General features: G+C 45.2%; 1 protein-coding gene across 1 annotated transcript; it reads right to left on the reverse strand.

The window, feature by feature from the left end:
• Nucleotides 1–20,944: 20,944 nt before the first annotated feature.
• Nucleotides 20,945–23,738, reverse strand: LOC123152525 (acyl carrier protein 3, chloroplastic). Its single transcript, XM_044572054.1, has 4 exons — nt 23,502–23,738; nt 22,137–22,235; nt 21,529–21,651; nt 20,945–21,340 (listed from the first exon to the last, which is right to left on the reverse strand). Exons 1-4 carry the CDS (start codon nt 23,658–23,660, stop codon nt 21,212–21,214), a joined length of 510 nt encoding a protein of 169 aa, XP_044427989.1. The 5' UTR covers nt 23,661–23,738; the 3' UTR covers nt 20,945–21,211.
• Between the last annotated feature and the right edge of the window lie 373 nt (nt 23,739–24,111).

Genomic DNA, 24,111 nt, shown 5'->3' on the forward strand with positions numbered 1-24,111 from the left:
GAGGAAGAATGACAAGGCCAAACGACCTCCTCCTCTCAAGCAAACTTTTGTGAAGGAGGGAGAGGCTGCTACTAAGGAGAAGGAGAAGAACTCTGTGAGGGGTAGTGATGCCAAGAAGGGCAATGCTTCCATTCCCAACAAAGCCGGCGACTTTAACCCTTCTTATGTGTTGTGCCGTGCTAGAGATGGGCATGTTTATGCCAAATTTGTTGGTTCTCCTTATGAGTACATTGAATGGTCTATTCGGGTTCCTAAGACACTTGTTACTAACATCAAAGGACCCATTACAAAATGGGTACCTAAAACCAAGCACTGATCTCTTGTAGGTGTTTGCTTCCTGTGGGGGATCATGGTTGCTCGATAGTGGAGCTACTAATCATATGACCGGAAGCAAGTACTTGGTGGTGGACGTGCAAAAGATTTCATCCATGCCCACCAACGTCGAGTGGGGTGATGCCTCATCCTCTAAGGTATTGGGACTCGGCAAAGTTGTCATTTCTCATGATCTTACGATCGAGAAGGTCATGCTTGTTGAGTCCCTTGCATACAATTTACTTTCCGTTCATCAACTAGCACCTATGGGCTTTGCCAATTTCTTTGATATTGATACAATGGCCCTCTTGTGGAGCAAGACTCTTAAAGTAGCCTTTGTTGGGCATGTCGAGAACGGTCTCTATGTGATTAACTTTTCGGAGCGACCCACTAAGACCGCGACATGCCTAATGGCTAAGGTTGACGTGGGATGGCTTTGGCATCACCGTTTAGCCCACATCAATATGAGATCTTTGCAAAGTCTTCTCAAGGGGGACCATGTCCGTGGACTAACAAATGTTAGTTTTGCCAAAGATCGTGCTTGAAGTGCTTGTATCGAAGGAAAGCTACATGAGAAGGCTCACCCTCCCATGACTATCATCTACTCGAAGAGGCCTTTGGAGCTCATTCATTTGGATCTCTTCGGGCCTCCATCCTTTGATAGTCTTGGCGGTAGAAAGTATTGCTTGGTGATTGTGGATGACTATTCAAGATACACTTGGGTATATTTCTTCAAGAGGAAGAGCAAGACCCAACAAACCGTCATCGACTTTGCAAATGAAGCTCAACGACAACACAATACAAAGATCTTGACTATAAGAAGTGAAAACGGCTCCGAGTTCAAGAACTACACCTTGGATGAGTTTTTAAGTGATGAGGGAATCAAGCACCGCACCTTATACCCCTCAACAAAATGGTGTAGCGGAGAGGAAGAACCGGACGTTGATGGATGCGGCAAGGACCATGATGGCGGAGTTCAAGTCTCCCTACAACTTTTGGGCCGAAGCCATTAACACCACGCGTCATGCATCTAATCGGCTCTACCTCCGCAAAGGCTTGAACAAGACTCCATATGAGATACTCATCGGTAACAAGCCCAACCTCAAGTACTTCCGGGTGTCCGGGTGTAAGTGTTTCATTCTCAAGAAAGGTGTCCGTTTGTCTAAATTTGAGGCTAGAGCTTATGAGGGCATATTTGTTGGTTATGCTACAAACTCTCATGCTTACCGTGTTCTCAATAAGTCCACAGGGCTTATTGAGGAAACGTGTAACGTAGAGTTTGATGAGAATAACGGCTCCCAAGTGGAGCAAAGTGGTACTTGTGATGTAGGTGATGAAATTCCTCCCCAAGGCGTAAGAAGAATGGATGTTGTTCATATCCTACCCACTGAGAAACCCCTTGTGGCCGAAGGAGAAGGACAATATTCCACTCAAGTGGAACCTTCACCAACCCAAGACCCACACGCTTCCGAAGAACAAAGTGAAGGCCCTCAACCTCAAGAACAAGACCAAGGGCAAGGTCAATCTCAAGATGATGTTGTAACATCAAGTGATGCCCAAGGCCAAGTTCTCTCCTCCGAGCAAGTTCAAGATCAAGAGCTTCCTCGAGATCAAGAACAAGCTCAACACGGCGCTCAAGATGATCAAGTGACCACTCCTCGTCTCACCCCCGAGGAGGAATTGGAGCGTCATGCCACCAAGATTGCTTCCAAGCTCTCCACCAAGGATCATCTCATGACAAATGTGCTTGGAAGCTTAAGAAAGGGGGTAAGCACTCATAGACAATTAGCAAACTATTATGAACATCACGTGTTTGTCTCTTGTGTTGAACCCCAAAAGGTCTATGAGGCACTCGAAGATCCGGATTGGCTCAATGCCATGCATGAAGAACTCAACAACTTCGAGCGCAAAAAGTGTGAAGATTGGTGCCAAGGCCAACAGAGAACCACAATGTCATTGGAACCAAGTGGATATTCAAGAACAAGCAAGATGCTCATGGGATTATCATTCGCAACAAGGCTCGTTTGGTAGCAAAAGGCTACTCCCAAGTCGAGGGTATCGACTATGGTGAAACCTTTACCCCCGTTGCTCGTCTTGAATCCATTTGCATGTTGATTGCATATGCTTCTCATCATAACTTTAAGTTACAACAAATGGATGTGAAGAGTGCTTTCCTTAATGGTCCGATTTATGAATTGGTATATGTCAAGCAACCCCCGGGTTCAAGGATCCCTACTTTCCCGATCATGTGTATCAACTCGATAAGGCACTCTATGGCCTTAAACAAGCCCCACGTGTGTGGTATGACCACCTTACCGAGTTGTTACAAGACCGTGGTTTTGAAGTTGGGCTAATCGACCACACTCTTTTTACTTAGAAGGTCAAAGGGGAGTTGTTTGTGTGCCAATTATATGTTGATGATATTATCTTTGATTCCCCTAACAAAGATTTCAATGAGGAATTTGCCGCTCTCATGACCTCAAAGTTCGAGATGTCTTCCATGGGAGAGTTGAAGTTCTTTCTCGGGTTCGAAGTGAAGCAAAGGAGAGAAGGAACCTTCATCAACCAAGCCAAATACACTCAAGACATGCTCAAGAGATTCAAGCTAAGTGATGTCAAGTCAGCTTCCACTCCCATGCCCACCAAGTGCCAACTTGACATTGATCCCAATGGTAAAGCGGTGGATCAAAAGGTATATCGCTCCATGATTGGCTCCTTGCTTTACCTTTGTGCATATAGACCGGATATCATGTTGAGTGTGGGAATTTGTGCACGGTTTCAAGCCGCACCTAAGGAAAGTCACTTTGTGGCGGTCAAGCGAATCTTTCGATATTTGGCTCATACCCCAAACTTTGGCTTATGGTACCCAAGGGGAGCAAACTTCAAGCTTGTAGGTTATTCGGACTCGGATTGGGCGGGAGACAAAGTGGATAGGAAGTCCACTTCCGGAGGGTGCCAATTTCTTGGTTGCTCTTTGGTGAGTTGGTCTTCCAAGAAGCAAAGTTGCGTATCTCTCTCGTCCATGGAAGCGGAGTATGTGGCTGCCGGTAGTTGTTGTGCACAACTTCTATGGATGAGGCAAACTTTAAAGGATTACAGTGTCATTTGTGACAAAGTGCCTCTTTGGTGTGACAATGAAAGTGCCATCAAGATCTCTCTCAACCCGGTGCAACACTTCAAGATGGAGCATATTGAGATTCGGTATCACTTCATCCAGGATCATATTAAGCGAGGGGAGATCGAGCTCAACTATGTCAAAACTCTTGATAACCTTGCAGATATTTTCATGAAGCCTTTGGATGAAGCAAGATTTCGCGAGTTAAGGCATGAGCTAAATATCATTGATTCAAGCAATGTGACTTGAACCCTTGCACACCCCACCACACTCAACTTGTTGTCTAGTTTAGGTGTAGGCATGGACATAGGGGGAGTGTTGTTCTCTCAATGAACTTTCCCTCCCCCCATAATGCATAAACTAATCAAACTCTTTCACATTAGTCATTTTTTATGGTACTTGTGCTTTCAAAGATGAGTGTTGGTCATGGGCCCAAGGTTAAAATCTTCGTGGCGCCATACCTCTGAACTCAAACATAGGTGGCCTCGGCCACCGCCCTCTCTTGGATAGGTTTGTCTTTGTCGTTTTTGTATGTGTGTTGGTTCTCGCTTTCGTTTCGATTTCTTTTTCTTGAGCTAAGCCTTTTGGCCAGTCCTCTTTGTGGTAGAGCGGTACTACCGCGGCGTGCACGGTACTACCGCTGACAAGCGTCAAGCAGTACTACCGCCCACCCCAGCGGTACTACCGCTGCGGGGCGGGCAGTGGGGGTTATGTCGGGGCAGGGGGAGTTGTTTTCTCCCCCATACCCATTCACCCCCACTCGCTCGTCTTCTTCGTCGCTCCAGCGACGCCTCGTCGCAGGAAGGCCTCGGCCGGCCGCCGTTTTGTGCCGTCCCTCTCCATTTCCTCAGGTGGAGTCGATCCCCACCACGTCCTCTAGCCATGGATGCCGGTATTGCCCCCAATCCCATTCTCTCTTTGCCTAGATCTTGCATCTAGTTTTTAGGGGCAATAGGCATTGTTTTACTCGTCTTTTGGCTAAGTCGAGGTTGAGTAGGATAGAGATGAAGGAAATATGCCCTAGAGGCAATAATAAAGTTATTATTTATTTCCTTATATCATGATAAATGTTTATTATTCATGCTAGAATTGTATTAACCGGAAATGTAATACTTGTGTGAATACATAGACAAACAAAGTGTCACTAGTATGCCTCTACTTGACTAGCTCGTTAATCGAAGATGGTTATGTTTCCTAACCATAGACATGAGTTGTCATTTGATTAACGTGATCACATCATTAGGAGATGTGATTGACATGACCCATTCCATTAGCTTAGCACCTGATCGTTTAATATGTTGCTATTGCTTTCTTCATGACTTATACATGTTCCTATGACTATGAGATTATGCAACTCCCGTTTACCGGAGGAACACTTTGTGTGCTACCAAACGTCACAACGTAACTGGGTGATTATAAAGGTGCTCTACAGGTGTCTCCAAAGGTACATGTTGGGTTGGCGTATTTCGAGATTAGGATTTGTCGCTTCGATTGTCGGAGAGGTATCTCTGGGCCCTCTTAGTAGTACACATCACTTAAGCCTTGCAAGCAATGCAACTAATAAGTTAGTTGCAAGATGATGTATTACGGAACGAGTAAAGAGACTTGCCAGTAACGAGATTGAACTAGGTATTGAGATACCGATGATTGAATCTCGGGCAAGTAACATACCGATGACAAAGGGAACAACGTATGTTGTTATGCGGTCTGACCGATAAAGATCTTCGTAGAATATGTAGGAGCCAATATGAGCATCCAAGTTCCGCTATTGGTTATTGACCGGAGATGTGTCTCGGTCATGTCTACATTGTTCTCGAACCCGTAGGGTCCGCACGCTTAACGTTACGATGATAGTTTCATTATGAGTTTATATATTTTGATGTACCGAAGGTTGTTCGGAGTCCCGGATGTGATCACAGACTTGACGAGGAGTCTCGAAATGGTCGAGACATAAAGATCGATATATTGGACGACTATATTTGGACACCGGAAAGGTTCCGGGTAAGATTGGGACAATACCGGATCACCGGGAGGTTATCGGAACCCCCCGGGAGGTATATGGGCCTTATTGGGCCTTAGTGGAAAGGAGGAGAAAGGAGCAAGGGAGGGGGCGCGCCCCCCCCCAAGCCCAATGCGAATTGAGAAGGGGGTCGGCCCCCCCTTTCCTTCCTCCCTCCTTCCTCTTCCTTCCCTCTCCTACTCCTAATAGGAAAAAGGGGAGTCCTACTCCAGGTGGGAGTTGGACTCCCCCCCTTGGGCGCGCCACCCTCCTTGGCCGGCCCCCTCCTCCACTCCTTTATATACGGGGGCAGGGGGGCACCCCAGAGACACAACAATTGATCATTGATCTCTTAGTCGTGTGTGGTGCCCCCTTCCACCATAATCCTCGATAATATTGTAGCGGTGCTTAGGCGAAGCCCTACAACGGTAGAACATCAAAATCGTCACCATGTCATCGTGCTGATGGAACTCATCCCCGACACTTTACTGGATCGGAGTCCGGGCATCGTCATCGAGCTGAACGTGTGCAAAAACTCGGAGGTGCCGTAGTTTCGGTGCTTGATCGGTCGGGCCGTGAAGACGTACGACTACATCAACCGCGTTGTTATAACGCTTCTGCCTACATAGACAACACTCTCCCCTCTCGTTGTTGTGCATCACCATGATCTTGCGTGTGCGTAGGAATTTTTTTGAATTTACTACGTTCCCCAACAGTGGCATCCGAGCCTAGGTTTTATGTGTTGATGTTATATGCACGAGTAGAACACAAGTGAGTTGTGGGCGATATAATTCATACTGCTTACCAGCATGTCACACTTTGGTTCAGCGGTATTGTTGGATGAAGCGGCCCGGACCGACATCACGCGTACGCTTACGCGAAACTGGTTCTACCGACGTGCTTTGCACACAGGTGGCTGGCGGGTGTCAGTTTCTCCAACTTTAGTTGAACCGAGTGTGGCTACGCCCGGTCCTTGCGAAGGTTAAAACAACACCAACTTGACAAACTATCATTGTGGTTTTTGATGCGTAGGTAAGATTGGTTCTTGCTGAGCCCGTAGCAGCCACGTAAAACTTGCAACAAACAAAGTAGAGGACGTCTAACTTGTTTTTGCAGGGCATGTTGTGATGTGATATGGTCAAGGCATGATGCTAAATTTTATTGTATGAGATGATCATGTTTTGTAACCAAGTTATCGGCAACTGGCAGGAGCCATATGGTTGTCGCTTTATTGTATGCAATGCAATCGCCCTGTAATGCTTTACTTTATCACTAAGCGGTAGCGATAGTCGTAGAAGCATAAGATTGGCGAGACGACAATGATGCTACGATGGAGATCAAGGTGTCGCGCCGGTGACGATGGTGATCATGACGATGCTTCGGAGATGGAGATCACAAGCACAAGATGATGATGGCCATATCATATCACTTATATCGATTGCATGTGATGTTTATCTTTTATGCATCTTATCTTGCTTTGATTGACGGTAGCATTATAAGATGATCTCTCACTAAATTTCAAGATAAAAGTGTTCTCCCTGAGTATGCACCGTTGCCAAAGTTCGTCGTGCCCAGACACCACGTGATGATCGGGTGTGATAAGCTCTACGTCCATCTACAACGGGTGCAAGCCAGTTTTGCACACGCAGAATACTCAGGTTAAACTTGACGAGCCTAGCATATGCAGATATGGCCTCGGGACACTGAGACCGAAAGGTCGAGCATGAATCATATAGTAGATATGATCAACATAGTGATGTTCACCATTGAAAACTACTCCATTTCACGTGATGATCGGTTATGGTTTAGTTGATTTGGATCACGTGGTCACTTAGAAGATTAGAGGGATGTCTTTCTAAGTGGGAGTTCTTAAGTAATATGATTAATTGAACTTAAATTTATCATGAACTTAGTACCTGATAGTATCTTGCTTGTTTATGTTTGATTGTAGATAGATGGCCCGTGCTGTTGTTCCGTTGAATTTTAATGTGTTCCTTGAGAAAGCAAAGTTGAAAGATGATGGTAGCAATTATATGGACTGGGTCCGTAACTTGAGGATTATCCTCATTGCTGCACAGAAGAATTACGTCCTGGAAGCACCGCTGGGTGCCAGGCCTGCTGCTGATGCAACTGACGATGTTAAGAATTCCTGGCAGAGCAAAGCTGATGACTACTCGATAGTTCAATGTGCCATGCTTTACGGCTTAGAACCAGGTCTTCAACGACGTTTTGAACGTGATGGAGCATATGAGATGGTCCAGGAGTTGAAGCTAATATTTCAAGCAAATGCCCGGATTGAGAGATATGGAGTCTCCAATAAGTTCTATAGCTGCAAGATGGAGGAGAACAGTTCTGTCAGTGAGCATATACTCAAGATGTCTGGGTATAATAATCACTTGATTCAACTGGGAGTTAATCTTCCGGATGATTGCGTCATTCACAGAATTCTCCAATCACTTCCACCTAGCTACAAGAGCTTCGTGATGAACTATAATATGCAAGGGATGAACAAGACTATTCCCGAGCTCTTCGCAATGCTAAAAGCTGCGGAGGTAGAAATCAAGAAGGAGCATCAAGTGTTGATGGTCAACAAGACCACTAGTTTCAAGAAAAAGGGCAAAGGGAAGAAGAAGGGGAACTTCAAAAAGAACGGCAAACAAGTTTCTACTCAAGAGAAGAAACCCAAACCTGGACCTAAGCCTGAAATTGAGTGCTTCTATTGCAAGCAGACTGGTCACTGGAAGCGGAACTGCCCCAAGTATTTGGCGGATAAGAAGGATGGCAAGGTGAACAAAGGTATATGTGATATACATGTTATTGATGTGTACCTTACTAGAGCTCACAGTAGCAGCTGGGTATTTGATACTGGTTATGTTGCTAATATTTGCAACTCGAAACAGGGACTACAGATTAAGCGAACACTAGCGAAGGACGAGGTGACGAGGCGCATGGGAAATGGTTCCAAAGTCGATGTGATCGTGGTCGGCACGCTACCTCTACATCTACCATCGGGATTAGTATTAGACCTAAATAATTGTTATTTGGTGCCAGCATTGAGCATGAACATTATATCTGGATCTTGTTTGATGCAAGATGGTTATTTATTTAAATCAGAGAATAATGGTTGTTCTATTTATATGAGTAATATATTTTATGGTCATGCACCCTTGAAGAGTGGTCTATTTTTTATGAATCTCGATAGTAGTGATACACATATTCATAATGTTGAAGCCAAAAGATGCAGAATTGATAATGATAGTGCAACTTATTTGTGGCACTGTCGTTTAGGTCATATCGGTGTAAAGCGCATGAAGAAACTCCATACTGATGGACTTTTGGAACCACTTGATTATGAATCACTTGGTACTTGCGAACCGTGCCTCATGGGCAAGATGACTAAAACACCATCCTCCGGTACTATGGAGAGAGCAATAGATTTGTTGGAAATCATACATACAGATGTATGTGGTCCAATGAATATTGAAGCTCGTGGCGGATATCGTTATTTTCTCACCTTCACAGATGATTTAAGCAGATATGGGTATATCTACTTAATGAAACATAAGTCTGAAACATTTGAAAAGTTCAAAGAATTTCAGAGTGAAGTTGAAAATCATCGTAACAAGAACATAAAGTTTCTATGATCTGATCGTGGAGGAGAATATTTGAGTTACGAGTTTGGTTTACATTTGAAACAATGCGGAATAGTTTCGCAACTCACGCCACCTGGAACACCACAGCGTAATAGTGTGTCCGAATGTCGTAATCGTACTTTACTTGATATGGTGCGATCTATGATGTCTCTTACAGATTTACCGCTATCGTTTTGGGGTTATGCTTTAGAGACGGCCGCATTCACGTTAAATAGGGCACCATCAAAATCTGTTGAGACGACGCCTTATGAACTATGGTTTGGCAAGAAACCAAAGTTGTCGTTTCTGAAAGTTTGGGGCTGCGATGCTTATGTGAAAAAGCTTCAACCTGATAAGCTCGAACCCAAATCGGAGAAATGTGTCTTCATAGGATACCCGAAGGAGACTGTTGGGTACACCTTCTATCACAGATCCGAAGGCAAGACATTTGTTGCTAAGAATGGATCCTTTCTAGAGAAGGAGTTTCTCTCGAAAGAAGTGAGTGGGAGGAAAGTAGAACTTGATGAGGTAACTGTACCTGCTCCCTTATTGGAAAGTAGTACATCACAGAAACCGGTTTCTGTGACACCTACACCAATTAGTGAGGAAGCTAATGATGATGATCATGAAACTTCAGAACAAGTTACTACTGAACCTCGTAGATCAACCAGAGTAAGATCCGCACCAGAGTGGTACGGTAATCCTGTTCTGGAAGTCATGCTACTAGATCATGATGAACCTACGAACTATGAAGAAGCAATGGTGAGCCCAGATTCCGCAAAATGGCTTGAAGCCATGAAATCTGAGATGGGATCCATGTATGAGAACAAAGTGTGGACTTTGGTTGACTTGCCCAATGATCGGCAAGCAATTGAAAATAAATGGATCTTCAAGAAGAAGACTGACGCTGACGGTAATGTTACTGTCTACAAAGCTCGACTTGTCGCAAAAGGTTTTCGACAAGTTCAAGGATTGACTACGATGAGACCTTCTCACCCGTAGCGATGCTTAAGTCTGTCCGAATCATGTTAGCAATTGCCGCATTTTATGATTATGAAATTTGGCAGATGGATGTCAAAACTGCATTCCTGAATGGATTTCTGGAAGAAGAGTTGTATATGATGCAGCCGGAAGGTTTTGTCGATCCAAAAGGAGCTAACAAAGTGTGCAAGCTCCAGCGATCCATTTATGGACTGGTGCAAGCATCTCGGAGTTGGAATAAACGCTTTGATAGTGTGATCAAAGCATTTGGTTTTGTACAGACTTTTGGAGAAGCCTGTATTTACAAGAAAGTGAGTGGGAGCTCTGTAGCATTTCTGATATTATATGTGGATGACATATTGCTAATCGGAAATGATATAGAATTTCTGGATAGCATAAAGGGATACTTGAATAAGAGTTTTTCAATGAAAGACCTCGGTGAAGCTGCTTACATATTGGGCATTAAGATCTATAGAGATAGATCAAGACGCTTAATTGGACTTTCACAAAGCACATACCTTGACAAAGTTTTGAAGAAGTTCAAAATGGATCAAGCAAAGAAAGGATTCTTGCCTGTGTTACAAGGTGTGAAGTTGAGTAAGACTCAATGCCCGACCACTGCAGAAGATAGAGAGAAAATGAAAGATGTTCCCTATGCTTCAGCCATAGGCTCTATCATGTATGCAATGCTGTGTACCAGACCTGATGTGTGCCTTGCTATAAGTCTAGCAGGGAGGTACCAAAGTAATCCAGGAGTGGATCACTGGACAGCGGTCAAGAACATCCTGAAATACCTGAAAAGGACTAAGGATATGTTTCTCGTATATGGAGGTGACAAAGAGCTCATCGTAAATGGTTACGTTGATGCAAGCTTTGACACTGATCCGGACGATTCTAAATCGCAAACCGGATACGTATTTACATTAAACGGTGGAGCTGTCAGTTGGTGCAGTTCTAAACAAAGCGTCGTGGCGGGATCTACATGTGAAGCGGAGTACATAGCTGCTTCGGAAGCAGCAAACGAAGGAGTCTGGATGAAGGAGTTCATATCCGATCTAGGTGTCATACCTAGTGCATCGGGTCCAATGAAAATCTTTTGTGACAATACTGGTGCAATTGCCTTGGCAAAGGAATCCAGATTTCACAAGAGAACCAAGCACATCAAGAGACGCTTCAATTCCATCCGGGATCTAGTCCAGGTGGGAGACATAGAGATTTGCAAGATACATACGGATCTGAATGTAGCAGACCCATTGACTAAGCCTCTTCCACGAGCAAAACATGATCAGCACCAAGGCTCCATGGGTGTTAGAATCATTACTGTGTAATCTAGATTATTGACTCTAGTGCAAGTGGGAGACTGAAGGAAATATGCCCTAGAGGCAATAATAAAGTTATTATTTATTTCCTTATATCATGATAAATGTTTATTATTCATGCTAGAATTGTATTAACCGGAAACGTAATACTTGTGTGAATACATAGACAAACAAAGTGTCACTAGTATGCCTCTACTTGACTAGCTCGTTAATCGAAGATGGTTATGTTTCCTAACCATAGACATGAGTTGTCATTTGATTAACGGGATCACATCATTAGGAGAATGATGTGATTGACATGACCCATTCCATTAGCTTAGCACCCGATCGTTTAGTATGTTGCTATTGCTTTCTTCATGACTTATACATGTTCCTATGACTATGAGATTATGCAACTCCCGTTTACCGGAGGAACACTTTGTGTGCTACCAAACGTCACAACGTAACTGGGTGATTATAAAGGTGCTCTACAGGTGTCTCCAAAGGTACATGTTGGGTTGGCGTATTTCGAGATTAGGATTTGTCGCTCCGATTGTCGGAGAGGTATCTCTGGGCCCTCTCGGTAATACACATCACTTAAGCCTTGCAAGCAATGCAACTAATAAGTTAGTTGCAAGATGATGTATTACGGAACGAGTAAAGAGACTTGCCGGTAACGAGATTGAACTAGGTATTGAGATACCGACGATCGAATCTCGGGCAAGTAACATACCGATGACAAAGGGAACAACGTATGTTGTTATGCGGTCTGACCGATAAAGATCTTCGTAGAATATGTAGGAGCCAATATGAGCATCCAGGTTCCGCTATTGGTTATTGACCGGAGATGTGTCTCGGTCATGTCTACATTGTTCTCGAACCCGTAGGGTCCGCACGCTTAACGTTACGATGACAGTTTCTTTATGAGTTTATATATTTTGATGTACCGAAGGTTGTTCGGAGTCCCGGATATGATCACGGATTTGACGAGGAGTCTCGAACTGGTCGAGACATAAAGATCGATATATTGGACGACTATATTTGGACACCGGAAAGGTTCCGGGTAAGATTGGGACAATACCGGATCACCGGGAGGTTATCGGAACCCCCCGAGAGGTATATGGGCCTTATTGGGCCTTAGTGGAAAGGAGGGGAAAGGAGCAAGGGAGGGGGCGCCCCCCCCAAGCCCAATCCGAATTGGGAAGGGGGCCGGCCCCCCCTTTCCTTCCTCCCTCCTTCCTCTTCCTTCCCTCTCCTACTCCTAATAGGAAAAAGGGGAGTCCTACTCCCGGTGGGAGTTGGACTCCTCCCCTTGGGCGCGCCACCCTCCTTGGTCGGCCCCCTCCTCCACTCCTTTATATACGGGGGCAGGGGAGCACCCCAGAGACACAACAATTGATCATTGATCTCTTAGCCGTGTGCGGTGCCCCCTCCACCATAATCCTCGATAATATTGTAGCAGTGCTTAGGCGAAGCCCTGCAATGGTAGAACATCAAGATCGTCACCACGCCGTCGTGCTGACGGAACTCATCCCCGACACTTTGTTGGATCGGAGTCCGGGGATCGTCATCGAGCTGAACGTGTGCAAAAACTCGGAGGTGCCGTAGTTTCGGTGCTTGATCGGTCGGGCCGTGAAGACGTACGACTACATCAACCGCGTTGTTATAACGCTTCCGCTTCCGGTCTACGAGGGTACGTAGACAACACTCTCCCCTCTCGTTGATGTGCATCACCATGATCTTGCGTGTGCGTAGGAATTTTTTTGAAATTACTACGTTCCCCAACAGGAGATGGCTTCTAGGCCCTTTGGATCGAAGTTTGGTAGGCTTATTTTTGAATTTGGCATCTTCGGTAGTGCCGAATCTGTCCACTGCAGTAAGGGAACCGCCGTTCCTCATTTTGAGCGGTACTAACGTCCTCCTTGAGCGGTACTACCACGCAAGCGGTACTGCCGCGGTTGGGTCGCGGTACTACCGCTACATGCCCAGTTCCATCATTTCCTACCATGTTTTGATCCTTGTTGCTTTGTTTGGTGGCTTATGCTCTTTCTTTTGTGTTGTTTCTTCTGCTCGTGTGTTTGGTTCCGGGTGATGATCATCCTGAGCAGCAGGTCCTCCGTGTCAACCCCGGTCGTGCAACGTCAAAGCGCTACCGCACATCTGAGTCAACAGGTGGTTCCACTAGTGCTCCACCGCCGCCAGCGGGTGCTACCTCAAGTGCTCCACCGCCGCCTCATCTCACGAAGAGATCGGCAAGCAAGCCAAAGGTAAAGAAAGTGTCTGAGATGACTGCCAAGGAATTTTGGGCAAAGCGTCGCTGCAACCCCTATGAGGAAGACCAAGATCCCACTTTGGTCAACCGCCCGTTCTGGAACTGCTTTCAGTTCGCCATCTTCTTTGATGTGATCAAGGCTAAGAAGAATCACTTTGTTGATGTTCGTTCCATCGACAACGATCTTATGGAAAAGGACCCTGAGTACTTTGGCAAAGCCCTTCAGATGCGCACTCAGTTAAACATTCTCAGAATCATGCAGTTCAACAAGGACTTTGATGCCGATATGATATGCCAATTCTATGCCACTGTCCATCTTGGAACTGATGTAGAAAGGACTCTGACTTGGATGACAAATGGAAAGTTGCTCACTGTCACGTGGAAGGCCTTCATGGAGTTACTTGGGGTGGAAGATCACGGGCTTGAGAATCCAGTTGGCTTCCGTCCTCACCGCAATGTCACCTCCACTCACAAGCAAGCCCTCTGGCCCTACTGTTCTAAGAAGGTTAACCCCAAGACAAAGAAGGTAACCTATGAGCTGTCTACCTATCTGGACATCCTTCGCCGTGTCTTTTGAGAGACTATTTTCCCTCGCATTGGGAATCTGGATATGGTCCACTCCTATCTCGTGGACATGCTTCTCTTCTGCCAGCATGAGAAGGAAGCAAATACTGGAGAGTCCCTGGACATTTCTCATGTTATGTGATCTGAACTTCTTTCTGCAATTTCTGAGCGTAAGTGCCCGATCTATGGTCCTTTCATCATGCTGCTCATTGAGAAGGCATGGGCACATCACTATCCCAGGACTGCGCTGGAAACTGGAGAGTTGATTTCTCATGATATCAAGCGTCTGAGGAACAAGGACAACTGGGGCACCCAGGCCCCTCGATCTGGTGATCCACCTTCTGAGGCTAACATGGAGTCCGAGGACGAGGCTGAGGCCGACAAGGATGAGGACTATGAGCCCTCCGGTGTGGAGCCCTCATGGGCTAAGAGGATTAAGCGCAAGATGAAGAAACTTTTCTACATGGAGTCTCATGGCCAGTACATGTCTCATGTCTCTGAGAAGAAGGCCCACAGACGTCACAAGGAGCTCATGCGCCAGTTGGGTGCCACTGTTAACAGCGGATCTGAGGAGAGGATCACTGATGAGGAGGAGTGGGTTCAGCAGCATTGCTAGTGGACCGATTCAGACACAGAGCAGTTTCCGACCAATGATGGCGGTGCAGATGATCCCGCTGGGATGTGATGTTCGAGATCCTCAGCTTGCTATCACCTGGAGCTGTAGCAACGCTCTTTGCCCTTTTGGTGTCTCGATGCCAAAGGGGGAGAGAGTTTAGGGATTTGTGTTGTTGCTGTTGCGAGTGTGTCTTTGTGGTTTGTGGTGTCGTTGTGTTTTCTCACCGTTTGCTTTGTTTGGTTTTGTGCCTGTGAGACCTAAGTTCCAAACTTATGGTGTGAGACATATGCTACCCTATCTTTATCTTATCATTATCTATGTATATCAAGTACTTTGGTATCTTATGAGTTGCATGCTTATCCTGTTATATACCATGCTCACTTGTAACCTGTGCTTAGATTGTTGGACTATAAAATATAGGGGGAGTGTTGATCCTAATGTGTGTGTCTTGTATTCCAAAGGCACTACTAACTAGGTGCACACATTCAGGGGGAGCCCGTCTATATTTTGTAGTTATAAGTATCTTTACTTTCATGCCTTATCCCTGTGCAAATTCCTGGTTGTCATCAATCCACCAAAAGGGGGGAGATTGTTAAGGCATATCTCTCTCGATATAGTTTTGGTGATTGATGACAACATGTTTGCGGACTAACCGTGTGCTTTGAGCCTTTCAGAGATTCATCATTTGGCACGAGACGATTTCTTTCCCCTCGGAGTGTTGTTCCAGATGGTGTAGCTCCTTCGTTTCTTGTTTGGTGGACTAGTTTTGTAGGAGTCACCGTTCTATCAAGAGGGGGTCCGCTTTGGTAAGGCTTGGGTGGAATCAACACGTACACATCCTTCTCTCACCGTCTGAGCTTTTCCGCTTCAACTAGAGAGCTCGTTCCCCTTGCAGTTGTGCTGATTTGTGTCTGAGCGGTAGTACCGCGGTACCCAGCGGTAGTACCGCTTGTGGTTCTCAGCCGCAGTACCGCGGTACCCGGCGGTAGTACCGCTTGTGGTTCTCAGCCGCAGTACCGCTGCGGTACCGGGCTACTACCGCATCGACTCGAGGGGGTCGCCTCTCATGTCGGGTTGAGCGGCACTTTGCAGTGGTTGTAGTAGCGGCAGTACCGCTCGAGGGCGGTAGTACCGCCCTACCACCGTGGCAGTACCGCGCAGGGCATGTTTCCTGCTCTCTCTCTCTTCGAGCCCTCCCAGGCTGGGCGGTAGTACCGCAAGGGGGAGCGTAGTACCGCTGCCGCCTGCGGTAGTACCGCCCTGTGCGGGGCTGTTTTGGGGGTAACGGTTGGATGGGATCCCCTTCTATAAAAGGGGGTCCTCTTCTTCTTCGTTGACTCACCTCTTCCCCCAAAAGCTCCATTAATGCTCTAAGCTCCATTTTCGCTCGATCTCTCTTCCTAGCCAATCAAACTTGTTGATTTGCTCGGGATTGGTTGAGAAGGCTCCAATCTACACTTCCACCAAGAGAAATTTGATTCCCCCACCAATCCCTAGCGGATCTTATTACTCTTGGGTGTTTGAGCACCCTAGACGGTTGAGGTCACCACGGAGCCACAGTCCATAGTGGTGAAGCTTCATGGTGTTGTTGGGAGCCTCCGATTAAGTTTTGGAGATTGCCCCAACCTTTTTTGTAAAGGTTCGGTCGCCGCCTCCAAGGGCACCAATAGTGGAATCACGGCATCTCACATTGTGTGAGGGCGTGAGGAGAATACGGTGGCCCTAGTGGCTTCTTGGGGAGCATTGTGCCTCCACACCGCTCTAACAGAGACGTACTTCCCCTCAAAAGGAAGGAACTTCGGTAACACATCCTCGTCTTCATCGGGTCCACTCTTGGTTATCTCCTACCTTTACTTGTGCAAGCTTATTAGTGTTACTTCTCTTGCTTGCTTGTGTGCTCGTTGTTGTTGCATCATATAGGTTGCTCACCTAGTTGCAAATCTAGACAACCTACTTTGATGCAAAGTTTAATTTGGTAAAGATAAGCTAAAAATTGTTAGTTGCCTATTCAACCCCCCCCCCCTCTAGTCAACCATATCGATCCTTTCAACAGTGAAGGCCCACATGTCATCTATACATAGACTCCATGTTCAAGAATTCATCCGATTAACTAGTTAACTTGCCGATTAATCCCTATTCATAGGGTCACCGAGTAGCCGATAAACTGAAAAATCGTCCGATTAATTGATTAAATGGCCGATTAACTTGCCGATTAGCCGATTAATCCCATACTCGCTAGCCAACCGAGCAGCTACCAGTTAACGATTTCCTCAACAATGCATAGACTAACCTAACTACTAATCATTTTCTAATCTAAACAAGAGACTAGCCCCAGCGGCCATGGCCCAAGCCGGCTACTAATGTGCTTGGGCACGCACATGCGAGAGTGCATGGCGGCCTCGGCCATCAGCAGCAGCAGCTTGCACTAGCGGCAGCAGCGGCAAGCAGCAGCGTGGCTGCAAAGCAGAGCAGCGACAACTAGCAAAGTAGAGCAGCAACAACAGTGCGCATGTGAACACAGCGCAGGCGGCCACGCGCATCAGAAACGGGAGGCGGCCAGTGGCACGAAAGGTAGCAGGCGCGCGGGCTGTGCGCGGGGCGCCGCCGACTGCAGTGACAGCGCAGCGGCGAGGCAACGCGCGGGGCCGCGGGTGGACAGCAGGGGCGCGGAGCGGTAGCGGGCGACGTCAGGCGGCACACACACACGTACGTACGCGTATGCGTGAGCTTGGATGTGCTTGGGGATGGAAAACAGCGACGAATCGAGGCAAAGTAATGGGGGATCCGGAGGAGAAGCTCACCACGGATCCATTGGCACGCCCCGGGAGGGTCGGGGTGGGACGTAGAGGCGGTGGTGATGGCGAAACGACGACTACCGGACGAAGAAGACGAAGACCGCGTCGGCTACGTAGCTCCCCGCCTCGTTCCAATGCCCTGAATGGACGCGGTAGAGCGCGGCGAACCTCCAGGATGTGCTCCCGGACGCAAGAGAGGCCGGTGGACGCGTCAATGACGGCGAGGCAGCGGTGACCGCGTGAGCCTGCGAGCTCAAAATCGAGCCAGAGGAGAGGGGGCGATGGGGATCGAGGGGGGAATGAATGAGGGCGAGGTAGGGTTTCTGGGGGACACCTTAGTAGGCCGAGGAAGGGTGCGGATGGCCGGCACGTGACCCTGGCGCCAAGGATGGCCGGCACGCACGGCTCTGCCTCTCCCCTGCGAGAGGTAGGGGAAAAGGCCGGCCAATTGGGCTGGGCCTTGTACAGTGTTAGTACTGGGCTTAAGTGAACAGGAGGGATTTCTCCTTTTCTTTTCTTTTCTATTTCTTTATCTTTTTTCTATTTTCCAATTTAGCTATTGTTTTTCTAAATAGTTTATTGATCAAATGAATTTTGTTAATTATGAAACTTTGCACAAAAATGATATGAAATATTCTAGGGTTGCACAAAAAGTAATGAGGGCATTCGCAATTTATTTGATTTTCGGTTTGAATTTAAATGTGTTGAACATGTGCTGCTGGGTCTGTTTTAAATACTTTAGGGGCATTTTAACAACTCAAATAATGTTTGTTTATACATGTAAATTATACAGTGATTATTTTCAACCCAACGAACATTTTTTTGTTTTACCGTTTAAAGAAATATTATTTTGACTTGAAATTTAAATTTGAACTAGACTTTGATTTTTATTAAGTGGCAACGTGCATAGTAATCATGATGGCATGCCCACCATTAGGGGGTATTATTGTAGCATGATTCTCGAGGTGTTACATACCCCCCACCCCCCCCCCCCCCCCTGCCGTAAACTGATCCCCGTGGCTCTAGCATTACTCAATGAACCAAGTTTTAACCGTTGTTCACCTCCTACCTACTATCATTATGTTTTTTGTTCTTAAGATTAGTCTTGCTTGTATAAGTAAGAGAGAGGCCCATACTATCACTATGGGGGTGCTTTTTGTTCTTAAGATTAGTCTTGCTTGTATAAGTAAGAGAGAGGCCCCGAGGACTGATCTTGACATTTGTTTTTGAGAAACACTACATAGACACGGAAGCTCAAATATACATACACACTCATCTCTATGACATGCGCACGTGCACAGATACGTTATTATTATAAGCACATTCAAAAGATTGAACCGACATATTATTGAGATTGACGAAGTTGACACGAACAACTCGTAGTTGACAGACGGCCCTATTGTTGAAAAAGCAGCGCCGGAAAGCCTAGAATAAATCCAGAAAAATACGACCATCTGTATCAAGTTTAGGATTTGAACATGTATGAGTAGATTCCACCACAAGGAAATTGAGCGTCGGAGCCTAGCTCAGTTCGCATCTAGTCTTGACATTAAAGTCGCTACATCAAAAAAGGCATGGAGAAATGTGAAAGGAGATTAAATTCAGAGAAAAAAACTTAGGAAAGTGAGATAGATAGATAAGTGGGCTCCGACGCTCAATTTCTACCCTCGTTGTCCTTCAATCTACTATCTCTTTTTTTTTGTCGAAGGGCTCTAACTACAGTTTTAGCTAACTATAAAATGCAACGTACACATTTCTAGAAAATATAACTAGGTGATAAGGTGGAACCAATCAGATAACGTGGGTCCCACCAAGCACGGGCCCACCTGTCAGCGACCGAAAGGCAGTGAAAGGCAGTGTTGGCTACGTCAGAGGAGCCGTGTCCGTTTTGTCGATCATTGTTTGATCGGGTTCTTTTCTTCGCTTAGGCGTGTGTTGGTGACTTGATGTTGGTTGTGTTTGTCTCAGTTATGTAGAGGTTGGACGTGTGCTCATTGTGTTTGTATCCACTTGATGCTTCATTTTGAGTTAATAAAACCCATCATTTATCAAAAAAAAAAAAGATTACATACATAGAGTATGCATGATGCGCAACCTTATCATAACTGAACCAAAACCAAGATGTACATGAAAATACTCAAATATGACAATTTCATGTTAATAGTGTGTCTTTTTTCTATGTTTTGGATACCCTTTCAACAGATTTTGTCTTTTTATATGTATAGTTTGTCACTCTGTGCATTTTAAAACCGAACCGAAAAACCATACCTAAAATAAACCGAACCGAACCGATTTTTTTGTTTTTATGGTTTCTGGTTTCGGTATGGTATGAACTTTTCATACCGATTTGAACTTTGGTTTTTATGGTATATACCGAAAAACCGAATGGTTAACCGAATAAACCGAAGTAAAAGATAAATTTATATTTCTTGAGATGAACAACCGTACAAGTTGTCATTTTTCTTGTACATGAGTCAAATTCACTACTAAGCACCAACATTTTTCTTGTAACATTGTCATTTTTCTGTTTTTAAAATGCTAAGCACGTCCATAACCATCAACAGATGAATCAATGCATGCATATATACTTATATATATAGTCATATACTATTTGTGTAAAATAGAATGTGTTTTGAGTCATAAATTTGCAAATTATTATTACGTCATTTTCAAATTCGCGTCAACTTTGGTTTTTATGGTATATACCGAAACCATACCGAAATAATTTGGTATATACCGAAACCGAACCGTATTTTAATTTCATACCGTATTTACCGAAGTATTAATACCGTACATACCGAAAAACCGTATAAACCGAACCATGTAAACCGAATAAACCGAACGCACAGGGCTAATAGTTTGGATGTAATAATTTTGATGTGAAATTTAATATACGATCGCAATAGCCGACCAACTTCGTTGGGAGAGGTTGGCAATTACAAACTTTTCAGATGACAAGTTAAGTTGTATTGGGTTGGCAATTTCTTCAGCAACACATGGCATTTTCAAGAAAGAAATAACTTTTGTGGCAAAAAACAGTAGGATTAATATATAGATTGATTTCATGTCTTTCAAGACACAAAAGATTGATTTTGTGTCAATAATGTGAAAAAAATCTAGATAGTTTTCTCGATCATTTACAAAAACCTTTTCAAAGTTGATATCATCTAGCGTTGGTATCACTGACATCTACTCATCCCTCTCCAACAATCAATTGCTGCATTAACCATCGAACAAATACACCCTAATCTTCACAGATTGGTAAAAGAAAAATCTCTTGCCCTCGAGCCCTAAGAGAACATCTGTTCTGCTGATCTCTAATCAGAACGACACATCACAGATTCACAGCACATGCAGATGTAGTTGCCTTGTACCCGCATATTCTTCCATTTGGACACAAAAAGATGCATACATCAACATGCACCACAGCCGCACGAAAACTACGCACTTAGATGTTCAACAGCTTACATACTTAACCAATTATCTTATTACACACAGCAGGAGACAATAGTCCAGAGAAAATCACCAACCCACCATATAATAACGACTATGGTAGAACAACAAGGATCAGCCCAAGGTAAGAATACTAGCTTACGAGCTCCAATCATTACGATTTACGACCTCCCTTCAAGATGACTTCGCAGAGACAAGCTTGTCAATGAGCGTGGCAGCATCTTCAACTGTCGCAATTGCCTGCGCGCTCGTCTCCTCCACGCTGATCTGGAACTCCTCCTCAAGGCCCATCACAATCTCGACCTGCATGACAGGAACATGTAATTATTTGCTCCAACAAATGAGCCATGCTGTAACTTCCCTCCAATTATGCTCTAACACCAAAAAGCATTAAAAAAATACAGCTCATTTGAACCCTTGAGCTATTTGGCCAGGTTAGGTTAGGTACTGCTTGGCTCAAAACAAACATGCATGGCATCATGGATAGTTACCGTGTCCAGTGAATCAGCTCCAAGGTCAGAAAACTTGGTGGTACCGCAAACTTCAGTGCCTTCAGGAACAGCAAGCTGCTTCTTAACAATTTCACAAACCTTCTCCACTGTATCCTGCTTTGCCTGTTGGTACATATTCAGAAAGAACTTGTCAGTTATGAAGGACTTCCAAAATTGTAGCAATATCTATCTATACTCTTAACCCCCCCCCCCCCCCCCCTCTCCCACACACACACACACAAAGTACAAGCTATGTTGGTAAGTGGCAGTACACCGATTCATTGAGCAGCAAAAGTTATCAAAAGTAAAAGCAGAATCACTTTAATAAATAAAATATTTGTCCACCGATTCATTGTGAATTACAAAATTTTAAACAAGCGCTTCTAGAGTGAAGGAACACAAAGGTAATTCCTGACCACTAGTACATTTTTTTACAAGGCCAAATAATGTGACTTTTGGGCAACCTAAAAATTTATTTGTTCAAAACTACAGAGAACTTGTATAAGAAATTATAATTTTAGCAACTCTACAGAAAAATATCACTGCCATTAGCACAATCAAGCAACTTCTCAGATATATTATGCATGAAGAGAAAGGATAAAACTCACTGAGCAGCAAACAGCAAATCTCATCGGCACTGGCTGCAAGCGAAGAAATGCATTGCCCCTCCTTGCACCAGAGAAAGAGAGTGAGTTCGTGTTGATTGCCTGGAATTCAAGAAACAAACATCTTGAGGCAACAAAACTTGTGTACCAAGAAAAAGTACACTGCACTGTATTCACTATTTACTGATGAAAAATAATATTAACATGCCAGAGCAAACATTCTTCTCAAAATTCTTCAATCCATCTGGCAATTCAGTATCCCGCATCTGCACAAGTCTAACAGTGCAGCTTCAACTGGCCTCGGTACAACGGTACAAAGAATATTTGCAGAGAAGATACTAACAGAAATAAATTTGACTAGGCACAAAAAAATGTTACCTACAAAGTTGTACTAAAGCAGAGTCAATTAATTTGGATCAGAGGGAGTATGTTAACATACAAGAGAAAATAAATAATTGTGTATAATATACATTGTACCTAGAATTTGCAACCACATAAGTGACTAAATTACAAATGAACCAACTAGAGGGCCAAGAAAATGTCTCCTAATAAGGAAAGGCAAGATACCAAAAGAAGATTTATATTCAAGGACCAACTTTTGGGACCTCTGGAGCATGCAAAGCAACAACCTAGTACTAGCGTCCAAAATTCCAATACAACCACCAATAACACATAGGGACGCTTAAGCATACCATAATACCAATTCAATAATTCTACTAGAAAATTAAGTGCTAGGAGGATGCAAGAGTTATACTCCCTCTGTTCCTAAATACTTGTCTTTCTAGAGATTTCAACAAGTGACTACATGCGGCGCAAAATGAGTGAATCTACACTTTAAAATATGTCTACATACATCCGTATGTTGAGTCCATTTGAAATGCCTAGAAAGACAAGTATTTGGGAACGGAGGGAGTAGTATTCTTTTTCGGTTGGCTCTAGCTCCACCATAGCAACCATTAAGTCACACGCTTTAATTGCACATGCAGCGATCTAAGCCTCTTAACATTTCAGAGCCCCTTAACGTGTAGTAATAACTTGCTCTTCCTCTTTCTTGCTCGCAAACATCAAAGTAGTAACACCGTGTCTGCATCCTATCAATCAACCTAGCGGAAAAGTAGATCTGCCCAAGTCCACCTCTGAAATGGGGCACAAAATGAGGTGCTCCCCGCAGTCCCAAAAAAATAAAAACAAGAGTCGCTAAACCCAAATCACCACTAAATTCGCGCATCGTACAGTGCCTAGATCGGGCCGCCGGGCGAGTACGGATCGAACAGCACGAAAGCTAAAACCCAGCGGGGCAGACGGATCCGACGTACGGACGACACAAGGTGGCGGATCTGAAGATGGGGCGTGCGTCCGCGGGCATACCTTGACGGGCTTGGCGAAGGACACGGCAGATCCGGCGATGGAAGCCATGAGGCAGCACGCGAAGGGAGGCGGCGAGCACGAAGAGCGTGAGGGCGACGGGGAATGGACTGGGTGGGTGGGGTGGGGTGGAGCTGAGGGGAAGAAGTGACCTTGCCACATTTATGCGCGGGGGAGTGATGGCGCATCGGGAGTATCGACGGCGGGGTCCACGAAGCGGCGACACCGGCCGGTCCGTCCTCGCCCCGGCCATCGCTGGCTCCACCGCGCACTTGGGCCGAGTACTAATGACTTCAGTTGAATGGTGACGGAACGAAGGCCTATCTGGCCCAAATGTTCCGACCTCGAGTTTTTCTTTTAACTTGTAGCCCATCAAGTGTTTATCTCACCCGGAGGAAATAATGGCGTTGAAAACAGAGGTTGGTGCTTGCGATTATAGCCAAGCATAAAAGCCTGATTCCCATCTAAAAAAATTAAAAACACATGAAAGCTTAAGAAGGGAGGGAACCGGCAGTTTCAGTGACGTCTGTGTTGTCGGTGCACACTGATCTCGTGAACAGAAAACGAGATAGTGCTGCCGTGAGCAGTTCATACCTTTCATTTTCTATGAGTT

The sequence above is a fragment of the Triticum aestivum genome, chromosome 7A, assembly GCF_018294505.1.
Source record: "Triticum aestivum cultivar Chinese Spring chromosome 7A, IWGSC CS RefSeq v2.1, whole genome shotgun sequence".
Classification (NCBI taxonomy): domain Eukaryota; kingdom Viridiplantae; phylum Streptophyta; class Magnoliopsida; order Poales; family Poaceae; genus Triticum; species Triticum aestivum.

Excerpts from the sequence above, each read along its gene's own strand:
- LOC123152525 (XM_044572054.1), bottom strand. The coding sequence starts at position 23,660 with ATGTGGCAAGGTCACTTCTTCCCCTCAGCTCCACCCCACCCCACCCAC. Across the intron at positions 21,652-22,136 it reads GATTTGCTGTTTGCTGCTCA|GCAAAGCAGGATACAGTGGA; the intron begins GTGAGTTTTATC and ends ATGTACCAACAG. Across the intron at positions 21,341-21,528 it reads GAGCTGATTCACTGGACACG|GTCGAGATTGTGATGGGCCT; the intron begins GTAACTATCCAT and ends CCTGTCATGCAG.